At 41.5% G+C, this 19,084-nt stretch overlaps 1 protein-coding gene across 1 annotated transcript in view; it reads left to right on the top strand.

The window, feature by feature from the left end:
- The first annotated feature begins 629 nt into the window (after nt 1-629).
- The window catches only part of NEK5 (NIMA related kinase 5), a 65,286-nt gene continuing 46,831 nt past the window's right edge, over nt 630-19,084 (top strand). Inside the window, 3 exon segments of the mRNA XM_036831622.1 lie at nt 630-744; nt 2,722-2,860; nt 10,165-10,261. Of these exon segments, the coding sequence (XP_036687517.1) occupies nt 2,744-2,860; nt 10,165-10,261 (214 nt within the window). The 5' untranslated portion in view covers nt 630-744; nt 2,722-2,743.

Here is a 19,084-nt window from a genome sequence, read left to right on the forward strand (position 1 = left end):
AAACTTTCTAATTCTTAAAGGAGAGCTTTCTTTTTTTAAAATAGGTATGGTGGGTTTCAAATTGCCGTGGTATTTAGATTCCATTGGTTATGTTTTACTTGTGTCAATATTTATAATTGCTGGAAATTACATCCTTTCAACTGCTTAAACATGTAATGAAACGTTTCTGATGGCAGCTTGATGTGCAGTGGGAATGAGGAATGGGTAGGGGGCGATGGGGATAGGGTGAGAGAGCATGTTTGCAGACCACTGGGCAGTAGCCCGTTTTATAAGAGGACCCCATGGGAGGCCGCCAGTTGTGGCCAAAAGAGACGGGCTCCGTTCCAGTCTCCATCTCTTGACAGTATTTGAGACCATGCACGAGAAACTCTCAGTCCAGCTCAGCTGTAAAACTGGGCAACTACTACCTGAGTCGGTAGTCGCACGGAATAAAGAGAATATATGCAAAGCCTCTGGTACACCGTAAGCAAGAACGGGGAGCGGGAGCGGAATGCTTGTCGAGTGTAAGCAGAGGAGTCCCGACCTAAGGCGACGGAGGTGACGCGGCCGGGTCTCCAAACTCCGCGGCCGGCCCCCACCCCTCTTCCGGGTGGACTGTGTGGACCCGTCCTCTCGCCGCTCTGGCCCCGCGCCCCGCCCAACTTCCCTAGTGCGGCTCCGCCCCGGCCGCCAGCGGGCGCAGAGGCTTCTGGAACCCGGACCCACCCGGGACAGTACTGTGGCCCCGCGGAGCCGGCGGAGCAGGTATGCTGTGGGTGGCGCCCTCAGTCCGAACCCGGAGCTGCCCCCAGGGCCTCCGGGAGCCCCGGGGCAAGGGTGGAACCCCCGCCCGGGAAGACGCGAGCTGCAGAGCGGCGGTCTCCGGTCCCGGACCGCGTCGGTCTCCATGGCAACGCGCGGCGCACCCAGCTCCTGGCCCCCGCGGGAGTTCTGCCGCCTTCCCGCCGGCCGCCTCCCGGAGAGTGTTTCTGAGGGAGAAGGATTTTTTTCCCCGAAACTTAGGGGCTTCCACCCGCTGGTGCCTCTTGGGCGGGAGCGTCGTGGTCCCTCAGTTCCTGCGCAGGTGCCCTCGAGTTCCGATTCCGCCAGCGCCTCCCTCAAAACCCGGCCCTCCCGTGTCCCCAAGCCTTCCCTGGCTGCGGAGCTGGCTTCCAGCCCCATCCCACCTAATCATCCCCCGTTCCTGCACTGACACAGATAACTCAAAAACATAACCTGCCTGCTCACTCAGGTTTAAAAAATCAGCATGATGCCCTAACTGTAGTATTGAATATAACTTGGAAATGCAGTGGAGCAGTTTACCCAAAGCCCCGGAGGCTGGCGGCTGGCCGAGGGCCGCCTGGCCGCGTAGCTTCCAGAGAGGTGGCAAGTGGTCGTCGGAGACAAGTGCTGGGCCGCCAGGACCTGCCCAAGACAGTTCAGAAACAACCCCACTGGGAATTACTGGCCCGTTTTTTGCCCACGGGCTATTGAGGGTGTACCTGTGTTACAAGCACCGTGTTCCCAAAGAAATGGTAGAGAGGAAGGGACCACACCGTTTACTACCCCCGGAGAATTCACCTTCCCCTCTCGAGAAGCCAGGACCCTGGGCTGAGGGTGACAAACCCAAATCAAAGGAGCTTAGGCACCAAAGGGAATGTTAGACCTTTTAACTGGAGGTTCTGACTGGGTAGGTCTTGGATGGGGCCCTTGTATACTCTGGCCTTACACACCCTCCTGCCATACCGAATCTGATCAGACGAATCTAAATGCCACAGTGACTCTCTTTATTATAAAGTCTATATTTCAATCTGTAAATTCTTGGTACTACTACACTGGAAGAAGTAGTGAAGTAGCAGGGAGTCACCTGATAAGGACAGCTGCAAACTTTGAGGTCTCAGCTACCAGGAGCAGCGTGGCCAGTGGGGGAGTGATTTTCCAAAACGGTGAACAGTTCCTGGTAAAGTTCCGAACAAGGTGCAGTCAAGCCTTGATTTACATGTAGTTGCATTCCTCGAAAATTCAGTATTAATTAAAACTGTGCAAAATATACTTTGTATTTAGATGTAAAATAGTTTGGTTGTAGCCGCAGATAATTATAAACGGATTTTTCCAAGCACATGAATGTGTGCGGAGACTTTTTAAGGTTGTAGGGGCGCTGGAAAATCCTTTACTGTGCGGGACTGTCCCTAGCGTCGCAGAATCTTAGTATCTCAGGCCCCAATGGCTTCTAAAAGCCGTCGTGCCTGCCTCTCCATCTCTGCGAACAGAAAAAAAACTCCGTAAGTTTCCAAAATGTCCCCTAGGGGGCAGTAACGCCCCACTGAGAAAGGCTGGACTGTAAAACCACACAAGCGGAAGGACAATTCCTGCTGCCTAGAGGTGCCCAGACGGGCATATTATATTTTTCTTTCTCAGAACAATCTTGAAAAATAGGTATTGTTATTTCCATTTCAGAAATTAGGAAAGAGAGGTTTTACGAATTAAGTTACTTGCCCGAGATGACAACACTAGGGTGTATCAAAGTTGAGCTGCAGCCCAAGTCTGACCTGAGAGCTGACTAAGCTCTGTCTCACTTTGGTTGTTACCTGTGGCCACAAGGAAAGTTGTTTGATTCAGTCTCGGCGAAATTAGAATGCAAGTTTTAGCAAAATGAGTTCTCTTACATTGTAGTGGTCAGTTTTCTGACTTTGTTCATATTTATGAAAAGTGTGCAATAAAATTTCATTGCTCTCATTTCAGGTAACTCCATGCATTGGAGACCATGGATAAATATGACGTGATTAAGGCCATTGGGGAAGGTGCCTTTGGGAAAGCATACCTGGCCAAAGGGAAATCAGATAGCAAGCACTGTGTTATAAAAGAGATCAATTTTGAAAAGGTAAAGTTAAGAAGTTAAAACTCCTGTTCATTTTCAGCAGTATATTCATCTGGCTTTTAATCCAGTTTGTCAAGGAAACACATCTTTTTTTTTTTTTTTTTACAAGTATGAGTGAGTTGACTTTTGTTTGTTCAGTCTTCTAAGTCCATTGTCCAAACAGCAACCAATGATCTTATTTTCATTTTTATTTTTAAATTTTATTTTTATTTTGTTTTTGGCCGAGCCATGCGGCATGCAGGATCTTAGTTCCCCGACCAGGAATGGAACCCATGCCCCCGCTGGGGAAGCAGGGAGTCTCAACCACTGGACTGCCAGGGTAGTCCCCAGTGATCTTATTTTTAAAAAAGAAAAGAAAGAAAAAAAGGAGAAAAAGATGTTCTCGCCCTGGCTCCTATGGTACTCCTTATAGTGATAACATCTTTTTTTTTATATCCTATGGCACGTCTATGAGATGCCCCCTCCTCCGTTGCTCTAGTTCCTCTGTTTTGCCATGCGCTTCCTCTGACTGCCTCTCCAAATTCAGGTCACCTCCACAAGGAGACCTTCCCCAAGCATCCTAGCCAAGGTAGCTCCCTGACTTCAATCACACCACCTTATCACACCACCCTGGTTTATTTTCTTAGTAGCATTTATAATGATCTTGAATTACTCTGCTCACTTATTTCTTGTCTATCTCCTTCCCCATGCAGAACAGTGCCTGGCACATAATAGGTGCTCGAAAATATGTATTGAATGCATTGAAGGAATGAAGGAAAACCATATGTTATTGTTAGTCTAATGGTTTTGGAGAATAATTAAATATATCTAATTTAAGAGGAATCAGTTTTGCTAAATTCCCCTTGGTTTGTGTTTATGTTACCCTCTCTAGTGGCTGTGTTCGTTTCAGATATATGGGGATAATAGTGTCCATTATGGGCTAGAATACATGTTAAGGCAAGTCTCGTTGGTTGCCTTCTGGAGGATTTATCAGTGAGAGGAGCAGAAAAACTTCCATACAAAATGGATGAATCAAGTTGCACTTAGGTGAATGTACTTAGTGCCACTGAACTGTACACTTAAAAATGGTTAAAATGGTATAAATTTTATGTTGTATATATTTTACCATAATTTTTAAAAATTGGGAAAAAATAGGGACTTCCCTGGCAGTTCAGTTGGTTAGGAATGGGTGCTTTCACTGAAGGGGCCTGGGTTCGATCCCTAGTGGAGGAACTAAGATCCTGCAAGCCATGCAGCATGGCCAAAAAAATGTCTACCCCAAAGTAGAAATTTCTCACTTTTCTAAGCAGATCCAGGTCACCCACTCTGTGCTGCTCTGTGTTAATGACACCAGTATTTTTATGATATCCAGGCTCAAAACCTTGGGGTCATCGGTGAGTTTTTTCTCTCTCCCCATCCAATTACTTGCTAAATGCGGTTGACTCTTTCTCTCCCTTGAATTTGTTTCATTCCTTTTGTCAGTGGCCTGGGTTACTTGGATCACTTCAGTACCTTTCTCATGGCTCCAGCTCTCATGTAACAAAATCTTGGGAATTCTCCCCCCAGGCTCCCAAACCTTCACTGGGACAGAAGTCATAAAGGAAAAGATGGCTAGATGCATCGTCATCTTTGACTACACTAAAATATAAAACTTCTGAATGATGGAAAACCATCATGAATAAATGGAAAGAAAACTGACAGAATGCCCAAAATACTTGCAAGTGTTGACTAAAGTCTGCTAACTTTTTTTTTTGGCCATGTGGTGCAGCATGTGGGATCTCAGTTCCTCCAACGGGGATCAAACCCAAGCCCTTGGCAGTGAGAGCATGGAGTCCTAACCACTGGACTGCCAGGGAATTCCCTGTGCTAACCTTTTATAAATCTTAAAAAGAAAAAAAATTATAACTGAAGAAGTCATCATATACAAATTTCAAACTCATTAGAAAACTAAGAAAAGTAAAATAAATCTATTGATTTATATCACTTTTTGCTGATACAATTGGAAAGGATTGAAAAGAATATAAAAGTGGAGGAAGTGGGCACTCTCTTACTCTGCTGATAGGAAGGTAAATCATCCTGAGGGAAATTTATCAATACGTATCAAAGCCTTAGAAGGATCCATGCCCTGTTTGTATTATTGACGAGGAGTAAGGTCCGAAATACGTTGTAAAGATGAAAAAAAATCAGGTCACAAAAAGTTATGTGTATATATGTATGTACTGTTAATGTCACACACACACACACAACATTAACAGTGGTTATTGCTGATTGGTGGGATTTCACCTCTATCATTTCTTTCTGCATGGTCAGAATTTTTAATATGCAGCATATATTATGTTTTTAAAGTTAAGAATTGTATTATTTGTATAAGCAGAAAAGGCTATCTTCATCTTGATAAAGAAAAGAAAAAAAAAGTATGCATCCTAAGATCTAGTAGTTCACCTTCTGGGATTGTATTCCAAGGAAATACCCAGAAATGTGCAGACAGTCAGCAAACAACCTAAATGTCCAACAGTTGGGGATTGGTTAAGTAATTTGTGAAAGACTAAGCTGTTCGTCAAAATCATGTTGTAGTCAAAGTATTGACATGAGAAGTATCATAACTTTTGCTAATTAAGAAGATAGTATGTGGGGCTTCCCTGGTGGCGCAGTGGTTGAGAATCTGCCTGCTAATGCAGGGGACACGGGTTCGAGCCCTGGTCTGGGAAGATCCCACATGCCAAGGAGCAACTGGGCCCGTGAGCCACAACTACTGAGCCTGCGCACCTGGAGCCTGTGCTCCGCAACAAGAGAGGCCGCGATAGTGAGAGGCCCGCGCACCGCGATGAAGAGTGGCCCCCGCTTGCCGCAACTAGAGAAAGCCCTTGCACAGAAACGAAGACCCAACACAGCCAAAAATAAATAAATAAATAAATAAATAAATAATAAAAATAAAAAAAAAAAGAAGATAGTATGTGTAGAATGATGCAATCTTTGTAAAAATATATGCATTATCTCTCTCTATAGGTATGTATATTCCCACACATATCTGCCCATACATATAGGAAAGACCTACTTACTACATTATTATCGAGGTGGAATATGGGATTATGAGTAATTTTTGCCTTGTACTTTTATATCATTTCACTCTTCAGATTAGTTTTGACACCCCTCTCTGATTTGTTCCCAAATTCCATTTTCAACCTCCCCTCACATACTCTTCCTTTTTGCCACGTGCAGATCCTTTGCACCGCAGCCTCTGTGCTCACCCGAGGGCCTCTTTCTTCCCAAAAGGTCTTTGCCTGCCCATCCAAGCATCAAGATCCCACTTGTTCAGGGCTGAGACTCAGTACACCTTGTAGAACCTTCCAAATCTAAGTAACCTCTCTTTCTCTGTAAACTCCATAGCTTTTTATCCATACTGCTGTATGGTACTGATTGCTGTCTACTTTGCTGTGCTTTAGCTGTTTATTTTGTGCCTTCTCCTCCTTATTAAACTGTATATTCTGTGCAGGCAGAATCCATGTCTTTTGCATCTTGGTATCCCACACAGCAGCTAAGAATTCTTTGCACCAGTAGCGGGTCAATAAATTCTTACTGGATAAATAATTCAATGCATAGATACTTCCCGACCTTCTAGCTCTGTTGTTAAGCTGGTACATATTTAGGAATTATAAAACCATTTAAATTCTAAGTAAAGAAAAAAATATGTGAGAGGTGAATCCTCTATAAAAATATATATTAATGCATTTCATATAGTCTCTCCTGTTCTTCAGTATAGATAATAAAAAACTGTATATTTCTAATAGAGCAGTGAATTTTTTCATTCTTTTACTTCATGAACCACCCTGGTCTCCATGCCATAAATAAGTAGAATTTCTATTGGGCCTCGTTCTTGTTGCTTTCCCATATCTCTTTGTGTTATCAGATTTGCCTAACAACATTTGTGTCACAGTATTAACATTTATTACTTATTTTTTTCTTTCTACTCTAATGTACTTTTTCATTACTTCTCATCTGATTTACATTTCTTCTCAGCTCTCCAGAAATTTACATTTCTTCTCAGCTCTCCAGCACCTCTCCACGAAGCAAACTCTAGACCCCAGAACTTAAATCGCTTATTTTCTTACAGGTACCAAAAAGCTCTATATTTTCTCTCATCATCCTACAATTATCAAGCATATTCTTTTATTTCTTGCCTTCAAAAATGCATTGTTTCTTTTCTTGATTATAAAAATTAAAATGTTCGTTGAAGAAATTTTGAAAAAAACTGTAGGGAAAAATAAGGCTATTTAGAGGAAAATGAAAATCACTTTTAACCTCTCTCTTCATCACTATTAACATTATGGTGAACTTCTCCCCAGGCTATTTTTAATGCATAAATGTACCTTGTAAGTTATTAGAATATATTAGATGATTGATGTCATGGTGGATATACTCTTTTATAGCAGCTTTTTACCCTTAGTATATTGTGAATATTTTCTCATGTCATTCAATGTTTTCATATAATAAAATGTTCTCATATAATATCATTCATTGTTTATAGTAATAGTGGGTGCCTAGCAGACCTCATGTTATCCCAGGTGTTTTACATATGTTAGTTAAGTTAATCTTCACAACAACTCTAGAGGTAGATCTCATTACCCTCACGGTTTAGGTGAAAGGGCTGAGGCTCAGTGAGGTTAAGTAACGTGCTCAACAAGGCGCAGTGACCAGCAAATCCTTCTACCTTTTCCTCTGCTCTTCCTGCCAGCGCTTCCCTGGAGTTTTGATGACCGCCTAGTGTGACATTAGGTTAAAAATACCATCATTTATCTAACTCTTTTTCTATTTTCAGAGAGTTACGTTGTTTGATTTTTTTGCTATGATTAAATAACATTTAATACGTAGAAGAGTCATTTTTTCTTAAACAAACTGTGTATGTATGTTTACCTATATGTGCATTAAATAAAAAGGTCTAACAATTAGCAGCAATTACTCCTAAGGAATAGGAGTTCATGGGATGGGTGGGGAGGAAAAGGGGAAGTTTTACTTTCATCTTATTTACTTCTATCTGGCTTAAAATATTTTTTCAAGTCACTAGTGTATATTCTTAATTAAAAACTAATAGTAAAACACTGTAATGAAGGCTTTTGTATGAGAACCCTTGGGCACATTTCTGATTATTTTCTTTGGATAAATTTCTAGAAGAATTAATAAGTTAAAAATGGGAGCATTTTAAAGTCTCTTATTAGACACTGTAAAATTGTTTTCCTAGAAAGATTCTACCAATTTATATACTTACACCAGAAGTATATGAGTGCCATTTTGCTGCTTTCTGGTTAACTGTGGGTATTAACATTCTTTTTGTCTTCACCAGTTTCACAGATGAAACATATTCAATTTTGTTTTAGTCTTCTTTTGATTACTGAGTGAGGTTGAATATTTTTTACTGTTTCTGAGCCATTTTTAATTTCTTTTATTTTTTTGAGAGTTGCCTAGGCCTGTATTTTCCCATATTTCTATTGGCATATTTGCCTTTTTTTCTTACTTGCCAGAATCCTTGTATGTTATAAATACAAAAAATCTTTGTCATACATATTGCCAGTATTTTTACCTAACTATAAAAATACACTTATCTCCCTATGTTTGCCTTTCAATTTCGTTTATAATAGTCTTTTGAAAAAAACAGTAGTTATAAATTAAAGTAGTTAAGTAGCTAAGTCTATCCTGGTAGCATATTTCAGTTATTTTTATTTTGAAACTCATACGTACCAATTATGCAATTTAAAGTGGGGGGAAAGATACTGAAGCTTAGAAGATTTAAATAATTTACTGAAGGATACATAGCTAGGAGGCAGTAAAGCTGGGGTGGAGAATATTAATTTTTAAAAAAATTTTCAAATTTAAATGAGGATGAGAAATTTGGGAACTCACACATTACCTGTGGGCCAAATGTTGAAGGTCATTACAGAGGGAACTGTGGAGAGGACCAGTGACCCATGGAGGCCAGAAGGGTGGGGCAGCCGGGCCAGAAGTCAGTGTAGAAATGACAAAGTGTCAAGAATGAGGAAGAAAAGGTAGAAATGAGGTGTGGCCACTGCCAATGGCACCAAAACATTTGAAAAATATTGTCCATAGATGGTAAACAGAATAATAAGAAAATACATCAGGGAGTGAGGGGAGGAGAGAAATAGGTAAGGCAGGTTAAGGGGTACAAGCCTCCAGTTGCAAAATAAATGAGTTATGGGTATGAAATGTACAGTGTGGGGAACATAGTCAATACTTAATATCTTTGTATGGTGACAGATGGTAACTAGACTTATCTTGGTGATCACTTTGAAATGCACAGAAATTTTAAATCACTGTGTTGTATGATGGAAAATGACATAGTGTTGTAGTTTTTGAATTTTACTTCAAAAACAAACTCAGAAAAAAAGATCAGAATTGTGGTTACCACAGGCGGGTGGTATGGGAAGGGAGAATTGGTTGAAGGTGGTCAAAAAGTACAAACTTCCCGTTACAAGATAAATAAATACTAGGGATGTAACGTACAACATGATAAATAGAATTAACACTGCTGATGTTGTACATGAAAGTTGTTGAGTAAATCCTAAGAGTTCTCATCACAAGGAAAAAATGTTTTTTCTATTTCTTTAATTTTGTATCTATATGAGATGACGGATATTCACTAAACTTATCGTGATGATCATTTCATGGTGTGAGTCAAATTATATGCTGTACACGTTAAACGTATACACTGCTGTATATCAATTATATCTCAATAAAACTGGAAGGAAGAGCAATAATAAAAGCAAATTAGTTTTTTAAAAAGAAAAGAAAATACATCAAATCTAAAATGAAGTCACGAGAGACATTTTATTTGAAAACAAAAAACATAGTAATCTTAACATAGAACTTTACTGGTCTGATTTATGTGATATATGACATTTTACTTTTTTTAGATTTCATTTGTTTCTTCTCGGCAGTGATTGCTGCTGGAACATTGCATTTTGTTTTTTTTTTTTTTTTTTACAAATTCCTTTGTTGCTGAAAGATAAATATTTAAATAACTTTCCTCCAGATGACTAAATAATTGACACAGTACACCTATCCAGCAGAAATTTTAATACAGCAGAACTTCACCAGAAATACTTATTTTCTTGTTTCTGATTGTCATTGACAAACCATTGACTAGATATAGGGCACTCTAATTCTAGAAATGTCATTTCCTGCCGTTGAGAGATCTGTTGCAGAAGTGCCATTAAAAGCCAGTGAAATCCTGGAGAATTTTCGATGACAGTGAGTAAAAAGCATTCCTTGAAAGCGAATTATCTTTACAGACTACTCTGTCTCTTAATATAATTTAGATGCCCATCCAAGAAAAAGAAGCTTCAAAGAAAGAAGTCATTCTTCTGGCGAAGATGAAACATCCCAACATTGTAACCTTCTTCAGTTCATTTCAAGGTTTGACTTTCTCATATTCTTAAAGTATTTTAATAGAGTGTGGGCATGTAGACTTCTGTATAAGATAGTTCCTGAGAACTGTGTATATATTAATTTTTGTAACTGGATTCATTTTCCCATTTACTTAAATTGTAATTTGAGACATCATCTTTATTTCTTCTCTGGTGGGTTTTTGTAGGCAGCTTTCCTAAATTTTCTCAAGTTTGCCCACCTGCCTTTAATTCTTACTCCCTCTGATAGTTAACGATGGGTGTATTAGCTTTGCTGCAGTAAGAAATTTCAGTGGCCTGCAAGAATACCATCTGTGTCTCACTCACATTACATGTTGGCTATGGTTGGGCGGGGTCTTTATTTTTTTAATTCATTATTATTATTATTTTTGGCCGTGCCTCATGGCTTGTGGGATCCCGGCAGTGAAAGTGCCGAGTCCTAACCACTGCACTGCCAGGGAACACCCAGGAGGAGTCTGTAAGTCGGGGGTCCAGCCTGAAGGAGCAGTGCACATATGGAGCCGGCTGTTTTCCTGAGCAGGAGGAAAGAGCAGGACACAGAGCCCGCCACACCCTCACTCTCAGATCCCTGCTGGGATGTGGCGTGTTTCTTACTTTCCTTACGTGCTCACGTTCTGGGTGCAAAGCAGCCATGCAACCAACCGTGGGAACGGGGTGATGGTGGGGGAGGGTACACTCTGCCTCTGTAAGTCCTTGTATGTCCCGGGGCAACGGGGAGGGGGCTGCACAATTCTCCTGCAGACAGGCAGCCAAGCAAACGGCCACGATAGAGGGGAGGAACCTCAAGGAAGCAATTCCCTTCTCTGTGCGCCTGAATACAACATCTCTTCTGCCTCTATCACTTGACTCCAAAGATTAAAAAAACAAAGCAAAACACTAAAAACACCATAAAAGGAGCGTTGGTCATTCATTCAGTTAAATTTTATTTATTTATTTTTTTAATTTATTTTTTGGCTCTGTTGGGTCTTTGTTTCTGTGCGAGGGCTTTCTCTAGTTGCGGCAGGCGGGGGCCGCTCTTCATCGTGGTGCGCGGGCCTCTCACTATCGTGGCCTCTTTCGTTACGGAGCACAGGCTCCAGACGCGCAGGCTCAGTAGTTGTGGCTCACGGGCCTAGTTGCTCCGCGGCATGTGGGATCTTCCCAGACCAGGGCTCGAACCCGTGTCCCCTGCATTGGCAGGCAGATTCTCAACCACTGCGCCACCAGGGAAGCCCTCAGTTAAATACTGATCGAGTGCTTACGTTGATGCATTTTTCTAGGTGCCAGGAATACAGCAGTGAACAAACACAACAGGCACAAATTCCTGTCCTCGTGGCTCTTACATTGTAGTGGGAAGAGACAGACAATAGACACATATACAGCATGTCAGGTGTTTAAAAGGCTGTGACAGGGCTGTGTCCCCGGTTCACCATGGGGCATCCCCATCCCAGCACCCAGCACTGGGGGTGCTTGAATTCACAGGTCAGAAGTAGTTCATGGAGCAGGAATGTTACCTAGATATCTTCAAGCACCATCAGGGGTGTAAAAATCAGTAAATAAATTTTAAAAGCTATTTTTTGAGCTTTTACACTGTGCAGGGCACTGTGTTTCTTGCAAATTAAAACCACTGCATTCAAAATAGCTCTCTGTGTTTGCAAATTAAAACTGGGTACAGTGTTTTAAAAGAGTTCTCGGGACACCTCCAAGGTCTTTCTGGGAGCTGAGAGTACATGTGAGCCGGGAATTGAGTTGTATCGAGCAACTTTTAAGGGGCAGCCACTGAAAAAGGTGCCTTGCATTCCTGTTCATTGACTCCTAACAGCGACGCCATTAGACAGTCTTCCTTTTCCTCATCCTGTGGGTTATTATTGTGACTCCCTGTGACTGGTAAGTCCTGCTCATCGTCAGGCCTTCTCTGAGACCCCAATTCAAGGTACAGCCCCCTTTACTGATCTCGCCAGCACTTTTGTACTGCGTGTGTATGTTCATATACGCCATTAGGAACTGTCTAATATTTGTCTCCCTTTAAGACGGTAAACATAACAAATTCTTTTGCTCACCACTTGGTCCTCAGCATCTGGCACATAGTAGGTGCTCATACACGTTTGCTGAATGAGTGCCTAGACTGGGCCATTTAGGAGAGTGGAGTATGTCTTTTTTTTTTTAATTGATTAATTAATTTTTTTGGCCACACCCCGCTGCATGCAGCAGCGGTCCCCAACCTTTTTGGCACCAGGGACCGGTTGCGTGGAAGACAATTTTTCCACGGACCGGGGGCGGGGTGGGGGGATGGTTTTGGGATGATTCAAGTGCATTACATTTATTGTGCACTTTATCTCTATTATTATTACATTGTAATATGTAATGAAATAGTTAAACAACTCACCATAATGCTGACAGGAGGCGGAGTTCAGGCGGTCATGCGAGCGATGGGGAGTGGCTGTAAATACAGATGAAGCTTTGCTCACTCATCCTCCGCTCACCTTCTGCCGTGTGGCCCGGCTCCTAACAGGCTACGGACCGCTAGTGGTCCATGGCCCCGGGGTTGGGGCCCCTGGCACGCAGGATCTTAGTTCCCCAACCAGGGATGGAACCCGTGCCCCCTGCAGTGGAAGCACAGAGTTTTAACCACTGGACCGCCAGGGAAGTCCCTGAGTATGTCTTTATGCCATGCAAAATGGATATTTGAGGATGGTTTACGCTGGATACCATTATAAAATTAGAGGTCATTTTTTACAGTATAAATAACCTTCACTGACTTCGTTTATGTTGTAAGCTTAAACTTTCTGATGACAGCCTTTTCCTTTTCTTAACTAGAGCACCTCTGTGTTTAGGAAAACTAGGGCTACTGTGATGCCTTTGAGTTTGCCTGGCAGTTTGCTGGGACTTGAAACACGGAGCTTATCCGAAAGGCTCAGAGGTCCTTGCAACACCTGACTGTAGAGAGTTGGGGGAAAGCCTTTGTTTACCCTGACAGCTCACCTCTGAACAGAAGAACCCTGGCTCTAGTTCATTAATTGTTTGTCTATAGAAAGTAGAAGTTTTCATAAGTTTGAAGCAACATGAGAAAAATAAGAGAATGTAGTAAGATTTTCCTAAGGCTAAATTAATCCCACTTAAATTCCTTCAGTGAATATTTATCAAGTACCTATAATTTGCTAGGCATGGTCTAGGTAAAATAGGCCCAGACCCCTGCACTGCTGTTTTCTGTTGCTGTATAACCAGTGAACACGAATTTCATGGCTGAAACCGGCACCCTCTTATCCTCTCCCAGTTCCTCTAGATCGGAAGCCTGGGCTGGGCTTAGATGGATTCTCTGCACAGGGCCTCACGTGATTGAAATCAAGATGTCAGCTGTGTCTGCAGCCTCATCTGAGGCCGAGTTCTCTTCCAGGCTTATTCCGGTTGTTGGCAGGTCTCATTTACTCCAACTGTAGGACTGAGGTGTCTGCTTTCTTGCTGGCTGTTAACTGGGGGTGATTCTCTGTTTCTAGAGACCAACCTCCCTTCCCTGGCATGTGGCCCCTTCAATAGGCCCTCTCCAGCGTGGAATCTCTCACTTCTGTTTCTGATTTCCAGACCCAGATTTAAGTGGCTCTTGTGATTAGGTCAAGCCCAGGTGTATAATCTCTTTTTCTATTAACTCAGAGTCAGCTGTTTAGTAACTTTAATTATATCAGCACATCCCATTTGCTATGTAACATAATCATGAGAGTGATATCCCATGTTTACAAGTTGCACTCTCGCTCAAGGGGAGAGAGTTCACAGGGTGTGTGCGTTAGGGCCATCTGAGAATTCTGCCTGCCCTACAGCTGTGGAGTTTACATTCCAGGGGTAAAATGTGGGGAGAGACAGACAATAAATGTAAACATAATTAATAAGTACAGTATATGCAGGTTAGAAGTTGATAAGTGCTGTGGGATAATAAAATAGGGGGAGGCAGGAGTGGAGGGAAGAATTGTAAATAGGGTGGTCAGGACAGGCCTTGCTGTGAAGGTGACATTTGAGCACAGATTGAGGAGTCCTGCTAACATCTGGAGAAGAGCTTTCCAGGCAAGGAGAACAGCCACTGCAAAGGCCTGACGTGTTAAAGGACTAGCCAGGAGGCTTTGGGGGAAGGCCATCTGCTATTGGCCCTGAGCACCTCTGCAGGTTTTTGCTGGATATGCCAAGAATGCCAAGCCCTGACCGAGAGCTGGCTTGTTTACTGCTCGCTGTAAAAGCAGTCGATTCCTCAAGTGTAGTGTTCCTCTCCTGTAATGTAGCCACTGCGTGTGCAGTTGTTCATCTAGGCTCTGTGGATTTGGGAGACATAGAACGAGTGCTAACAAGAAGCTCTGACAGCTGCTTTTGCCAAGAGTAATAAAGTCCTTTGTCTCTGGCCCAGGAATCTCATGTCTTCTGCCAGCATCCATGACATAGTCACAGGCTGGTAAGTAGGGCAGAATCTCACACCTGTGGCAGAAGCCACTGTGGGTGCAGTGCAGTGAGCAAGGGGGGATAGCAGAAGATATTTTAATCTTTATGCTGAGTCTGTGTTCCTCCTGGGTTCAGCACTAAAATGCTTTTATTTTTGTGGAATGATGGTGATACTGGACGATATCTCGTTCCATCAAATCTAGAGGTCATTGGTTGTAAGATACATTATTATGTGCTGATGAAAAGGAAAGATACTGCCCATTAGACTATGACAGTATGCTTTCATATCACAATTTTTATTTTATATGTATTAAAAGAGCTCTTTTAGACTTGTTTAAACAGAGTTTTGCTTTCTATTACTCTTGTACATTCATAAAAAGGGAAATATGAGCAGATTAAATTGGTTAGATAGTCTAAAATTTAATGAGGCTGAGGAACACATGGTTTCTTGAGGCAGAAGCCTGGTGTGTCTCCCTTTGCCTGGCAAAGCAATAAAGCTATTCTTTTCTACTTCACCCCCCCCAAAAAAAACAAAACAAAAAACAAAAATTAATGAGGCCGTGATGACATCAAGACTGCTGGACAGTCACCAATTGGAAGATGCCAGTGTCTGTAAGACATAATCCTGATTTTTTAAAAGGACGTTTTAGAATAAATTAATTATAATAATTGTTCTTTAAATGTTGGAATTTGGCAAGACAAAGGTTGCAACCCTGAAGTTAGTGCCCTCTAATAGTTTTGAAAGGCCAGTGACCCATGAGCTTTATATAAAGTTCCAGAAACTCCTGCCCTAGAGGGTGCCATGCACTTCCTTTTTGGAGTATTCTTTTTTTTTTTTTTTTTTTTTTTTTTTTTTTTTTTTTTATTTTACAAATGTCCTCAATTTATTCATTTTAATTAATGTTTTTTGCTTAAAAAAAAACTGCTTAGAATATCTCTCAACATTCTTTTGTCAAAGACTGACTGCTGTTTTCAAGAGGCCTACTCAGTAGTCCAAGATTTAATAGCATCTGCTTATCTAGCACAAAGGTTAAACAGGGATAAAATTGGCAATAGCTTGAAAGAAACAAGTGGAGTAGGGGAGTGAACAAATTTAGGATGGGGGTTGGCTTTAATGTTACAAACCAACTTAAAAGCAAACTTTCAATATTGTTCAGAGGCAATGGAGTATTCTTTTTTTTCTCCTTTCTGCACTTTAAAATATTATGCATGCTTAAGACTAAACACAAATCCCACCCCCAAACCTAAAGTGATCTCTCTCTGGGACTTCCCGGGGGGTCCAGTGGTTAAGGCTCTGTGCTTCCACTGCAGGGGGCGCGGGTTTGATCCCTGGTCGGGGAACTGAGATCCTGCATGCCGCGTGGCGTGGCCACCCCAACCTGACAAATGTAATTAAAACTAAATATAAAAAAAATAAAGTGATCTCTCTCGCCTCTGCTCTGAGCACTTCCGAACTCTTACTGGCCGTTTCACTTGTGTGGCATTTGTAATAAGCTGTGTTATAACGTTAGTGTATATTCTTTATTTCCCTCGGTGAGATTGGAAGTTCTGTGAGGACAAGGATTGTTTCTTATGCCTTTTCCCCTTCCTAAAGTGCTTAATTTTTTTAAAGAGATGGTAAATTTGAGAGCACAAATGACCTTTCCAAGCAGTTCTAACCCCATTAAATATGAAATTAACAGTGGCTAGTGGGGGAAAAAACATATTTAGAGCCAAATGATGCTCATCGACCTGAATAGTTCCTTCAAGATGGTTCGGCCATGATTAATCCTGAATCAGTCAATGAATTTCTTCCACTGAAAGCCCGTGTGAGGCTGAGTGAGTTAGATGTTGGTGGAAGGGAAGTAAAATGAGCCCTTTTCCCTTAGTTTCTTTCCTCTGATTTCCCCATGGTTTTGAAATTGCCATCCCTTCATTGCTGCAGCAGCCCTTTCAATGACTGAGCTAAGACAAGTATTAATTCTCCCAAAAGGAATACATTCCTGAAAGTAACTGATCTCTAGGTAATCAGGGTATGTCAGGAAACATCTCAAAACCCTTCCTGCAAGAATATACAATGGGGGCTTCCCTGGTGGCGCAGTGGTTGAGAATCTGCCTGCCAATGCAGGGGACACGGGTTCGAGCCCTGGTCTGGGAGGATCCCACATGCCGCGGAGCAACTGGGCCCGTGAGCCACAATTACTGAGCCTGCGCGTCTGGAGCCTGTGGTCTGCAACAAGAGAGGCCATGATAGTGAGAGGCCCGCGCACCGCGATGAAGAGTGGCCCCCACTTGTCGCAACTAGAGAAAGCCCTCACACAGAAACGAAGACCCAGCACACCCAAAAATAAATAATAAATAAATAAATAAATAAATTTAAAAAAAAAAAAAAAAAGAATATACAATGGAGAAAAGACACTCTCTTCAATAAGTGGTACTTGGGAAAACTGGACAGCTACATGTAAAAGAATGAAATTAGAACACTCCCTAACACCATACACAAAAATAAACTCAAAATGGATTAAAGACCTAATGTAAGGCCAGACACTATAAAACTCTTAGAGGAAAACATAGGCAGAACATGCTGACATAAATCGCAGCAAGATCTTTATTGATCCACTTCCTAGAGTAATGAAAATAAAACCAAAAATAAACAAATGGGACCTAATTAAATGTAAAAGCTTTTGCACAGCAAAGGAAACCCTAAACAAAATGAAAAGACAATCCTCAGAATGGGAGATAGTATTTGCAAATGAAGCGACCGACAAGGGATTAATCTCCAAAATATACAAACAGCTCATGTAGCTCAATATCAAAAAAACAACCCAATCAAAAAATGGGCAGAAGATCTGAATAGACATTCCTCCAAAGAAGACATACAAATGGCCAAAAAGCACATGAAAAGATGCTCAACGTCACTAATTATTAGAGAAATGCAAATCAAAACTACAATGAGGTATCACCTCACACAGGTCAGAATGGCCATCATAAAAAATTTACAAGCTAAATGCTGGAGAGGGTGTGGATAAAAGGGAACCCTCCTACACTGTTGGTGGGAATGTGTAAATCGGTGCAGCCACTGTGGAGAACAGTATGGAAGTTCCTTACTGGCACAGCTACCATATGATCTAGCAATCCCACTCCTGGGCATATATCCAGAGAAAACCATAATTCGAAAAGATACATGCACCCCAATGTTCATTGCAGCACTGTTTACAATAGCCAGGACATGGAAGCAACCTAAATGTCCATTGACAAAGGAATGGTTAAAGAAGATGTGGTACATATATACACTGGAATATTACTCAGCCATAAAAAAGAATGAAATAATGCCATTTGTAGCAACATGGATGGACCTAGAGATTATCATACTAAGTGAAATAAGTCAGACAGAGAAAGACAAATATCATATGATATCTCTCATATGTGGAATCTAAAATAATGGTATAAATGAACTTATTTACAAAACAGAAATAGAGTCACAGATGTAGAAAACAAACTTATGGTTACCGAGAGGGAAAGAGGGGGGAGAGATAAATTGGGAGATTGGGATTGACACACAGTACTATATATAAAATAGATAACCAATAAGGACCTACTGTATAGCACAGGGAACTCTACTCAGTACCCTGTAATGGCCTATATAGGAAAAGAATCTAAAAAAGAGTGGATATATGTATATGTATAACTGATTCACTTTGCTGTATACCTGAAACTAACATAACATTGTAAATCAACTATACTCCAGTAAAAAAAATTTTAAAACCCAACAAAACAAACAAAAAAACAAAACGCTTCTTGGACTCTCTGGTCTTTCCTTCATGGCTTCTTGTTCTCTCTGCCTGTGTGTGTGCAGACTTCTGTTGTAGCTCTACTCACGTATATTGACTGATGCCCCGTCTAGACTGTCACCTCCTTATTCAGGAAGGATAGCTTATTTGCTTCTTATTCCTAGCACAGTGTTCCTTAGCATGTCTTCAATAAAAGTTTGTTGATGAGTGAATGGATCTGTCCCTTTAAGAGGGAAGGTGGACCAATGGAAGTGTTCTGTGAAAGAAGCACTCAGTTTGTGAATGAGAAGCAACCAAGGGCAGATGCTGTCAGGTTACCGATAGTGCCTTTAAAGTTGGCTTAAGCCAACCTAAGTGTCCGTCAACAGATGAATGGATATAGAAGATGTGGCATATATATACAATGGAACATTACTCAGCCATAAAAAGAAATGAAATTGAGTTATTTGTAGTGAGGTGGATGGACCTAGAGTCTGTCATACAGAGTGAAGTAAGTCAGAAAGAGAAAAACAAATACTGTATGCTAACACATATATATGGAATCTAAAAAATAAAATGGTTCTGATGAACCTAGGGGCAGGACAGGAATAAAGATGCAGACAGAGAGAATGGACTTGAGGACACGGGGAGAGGGAAGGGTAAGC

Source organism: Balaenoptera musculus, chromosome 18, assembly GCF_009873245.2.
Source record: "Balaenoptera musculus isolate JJ_BM4_2016_0621 chromosome 18, mBalMus1.pri.v3, whole genome shotgun sequence".
Lineage (NCBI taxonomy): Eukaryota > Metazoa > Chordata > Mammalia > Artiodactyla > Balaenopteridae > Balaenoptera > Balaenoptera musculus.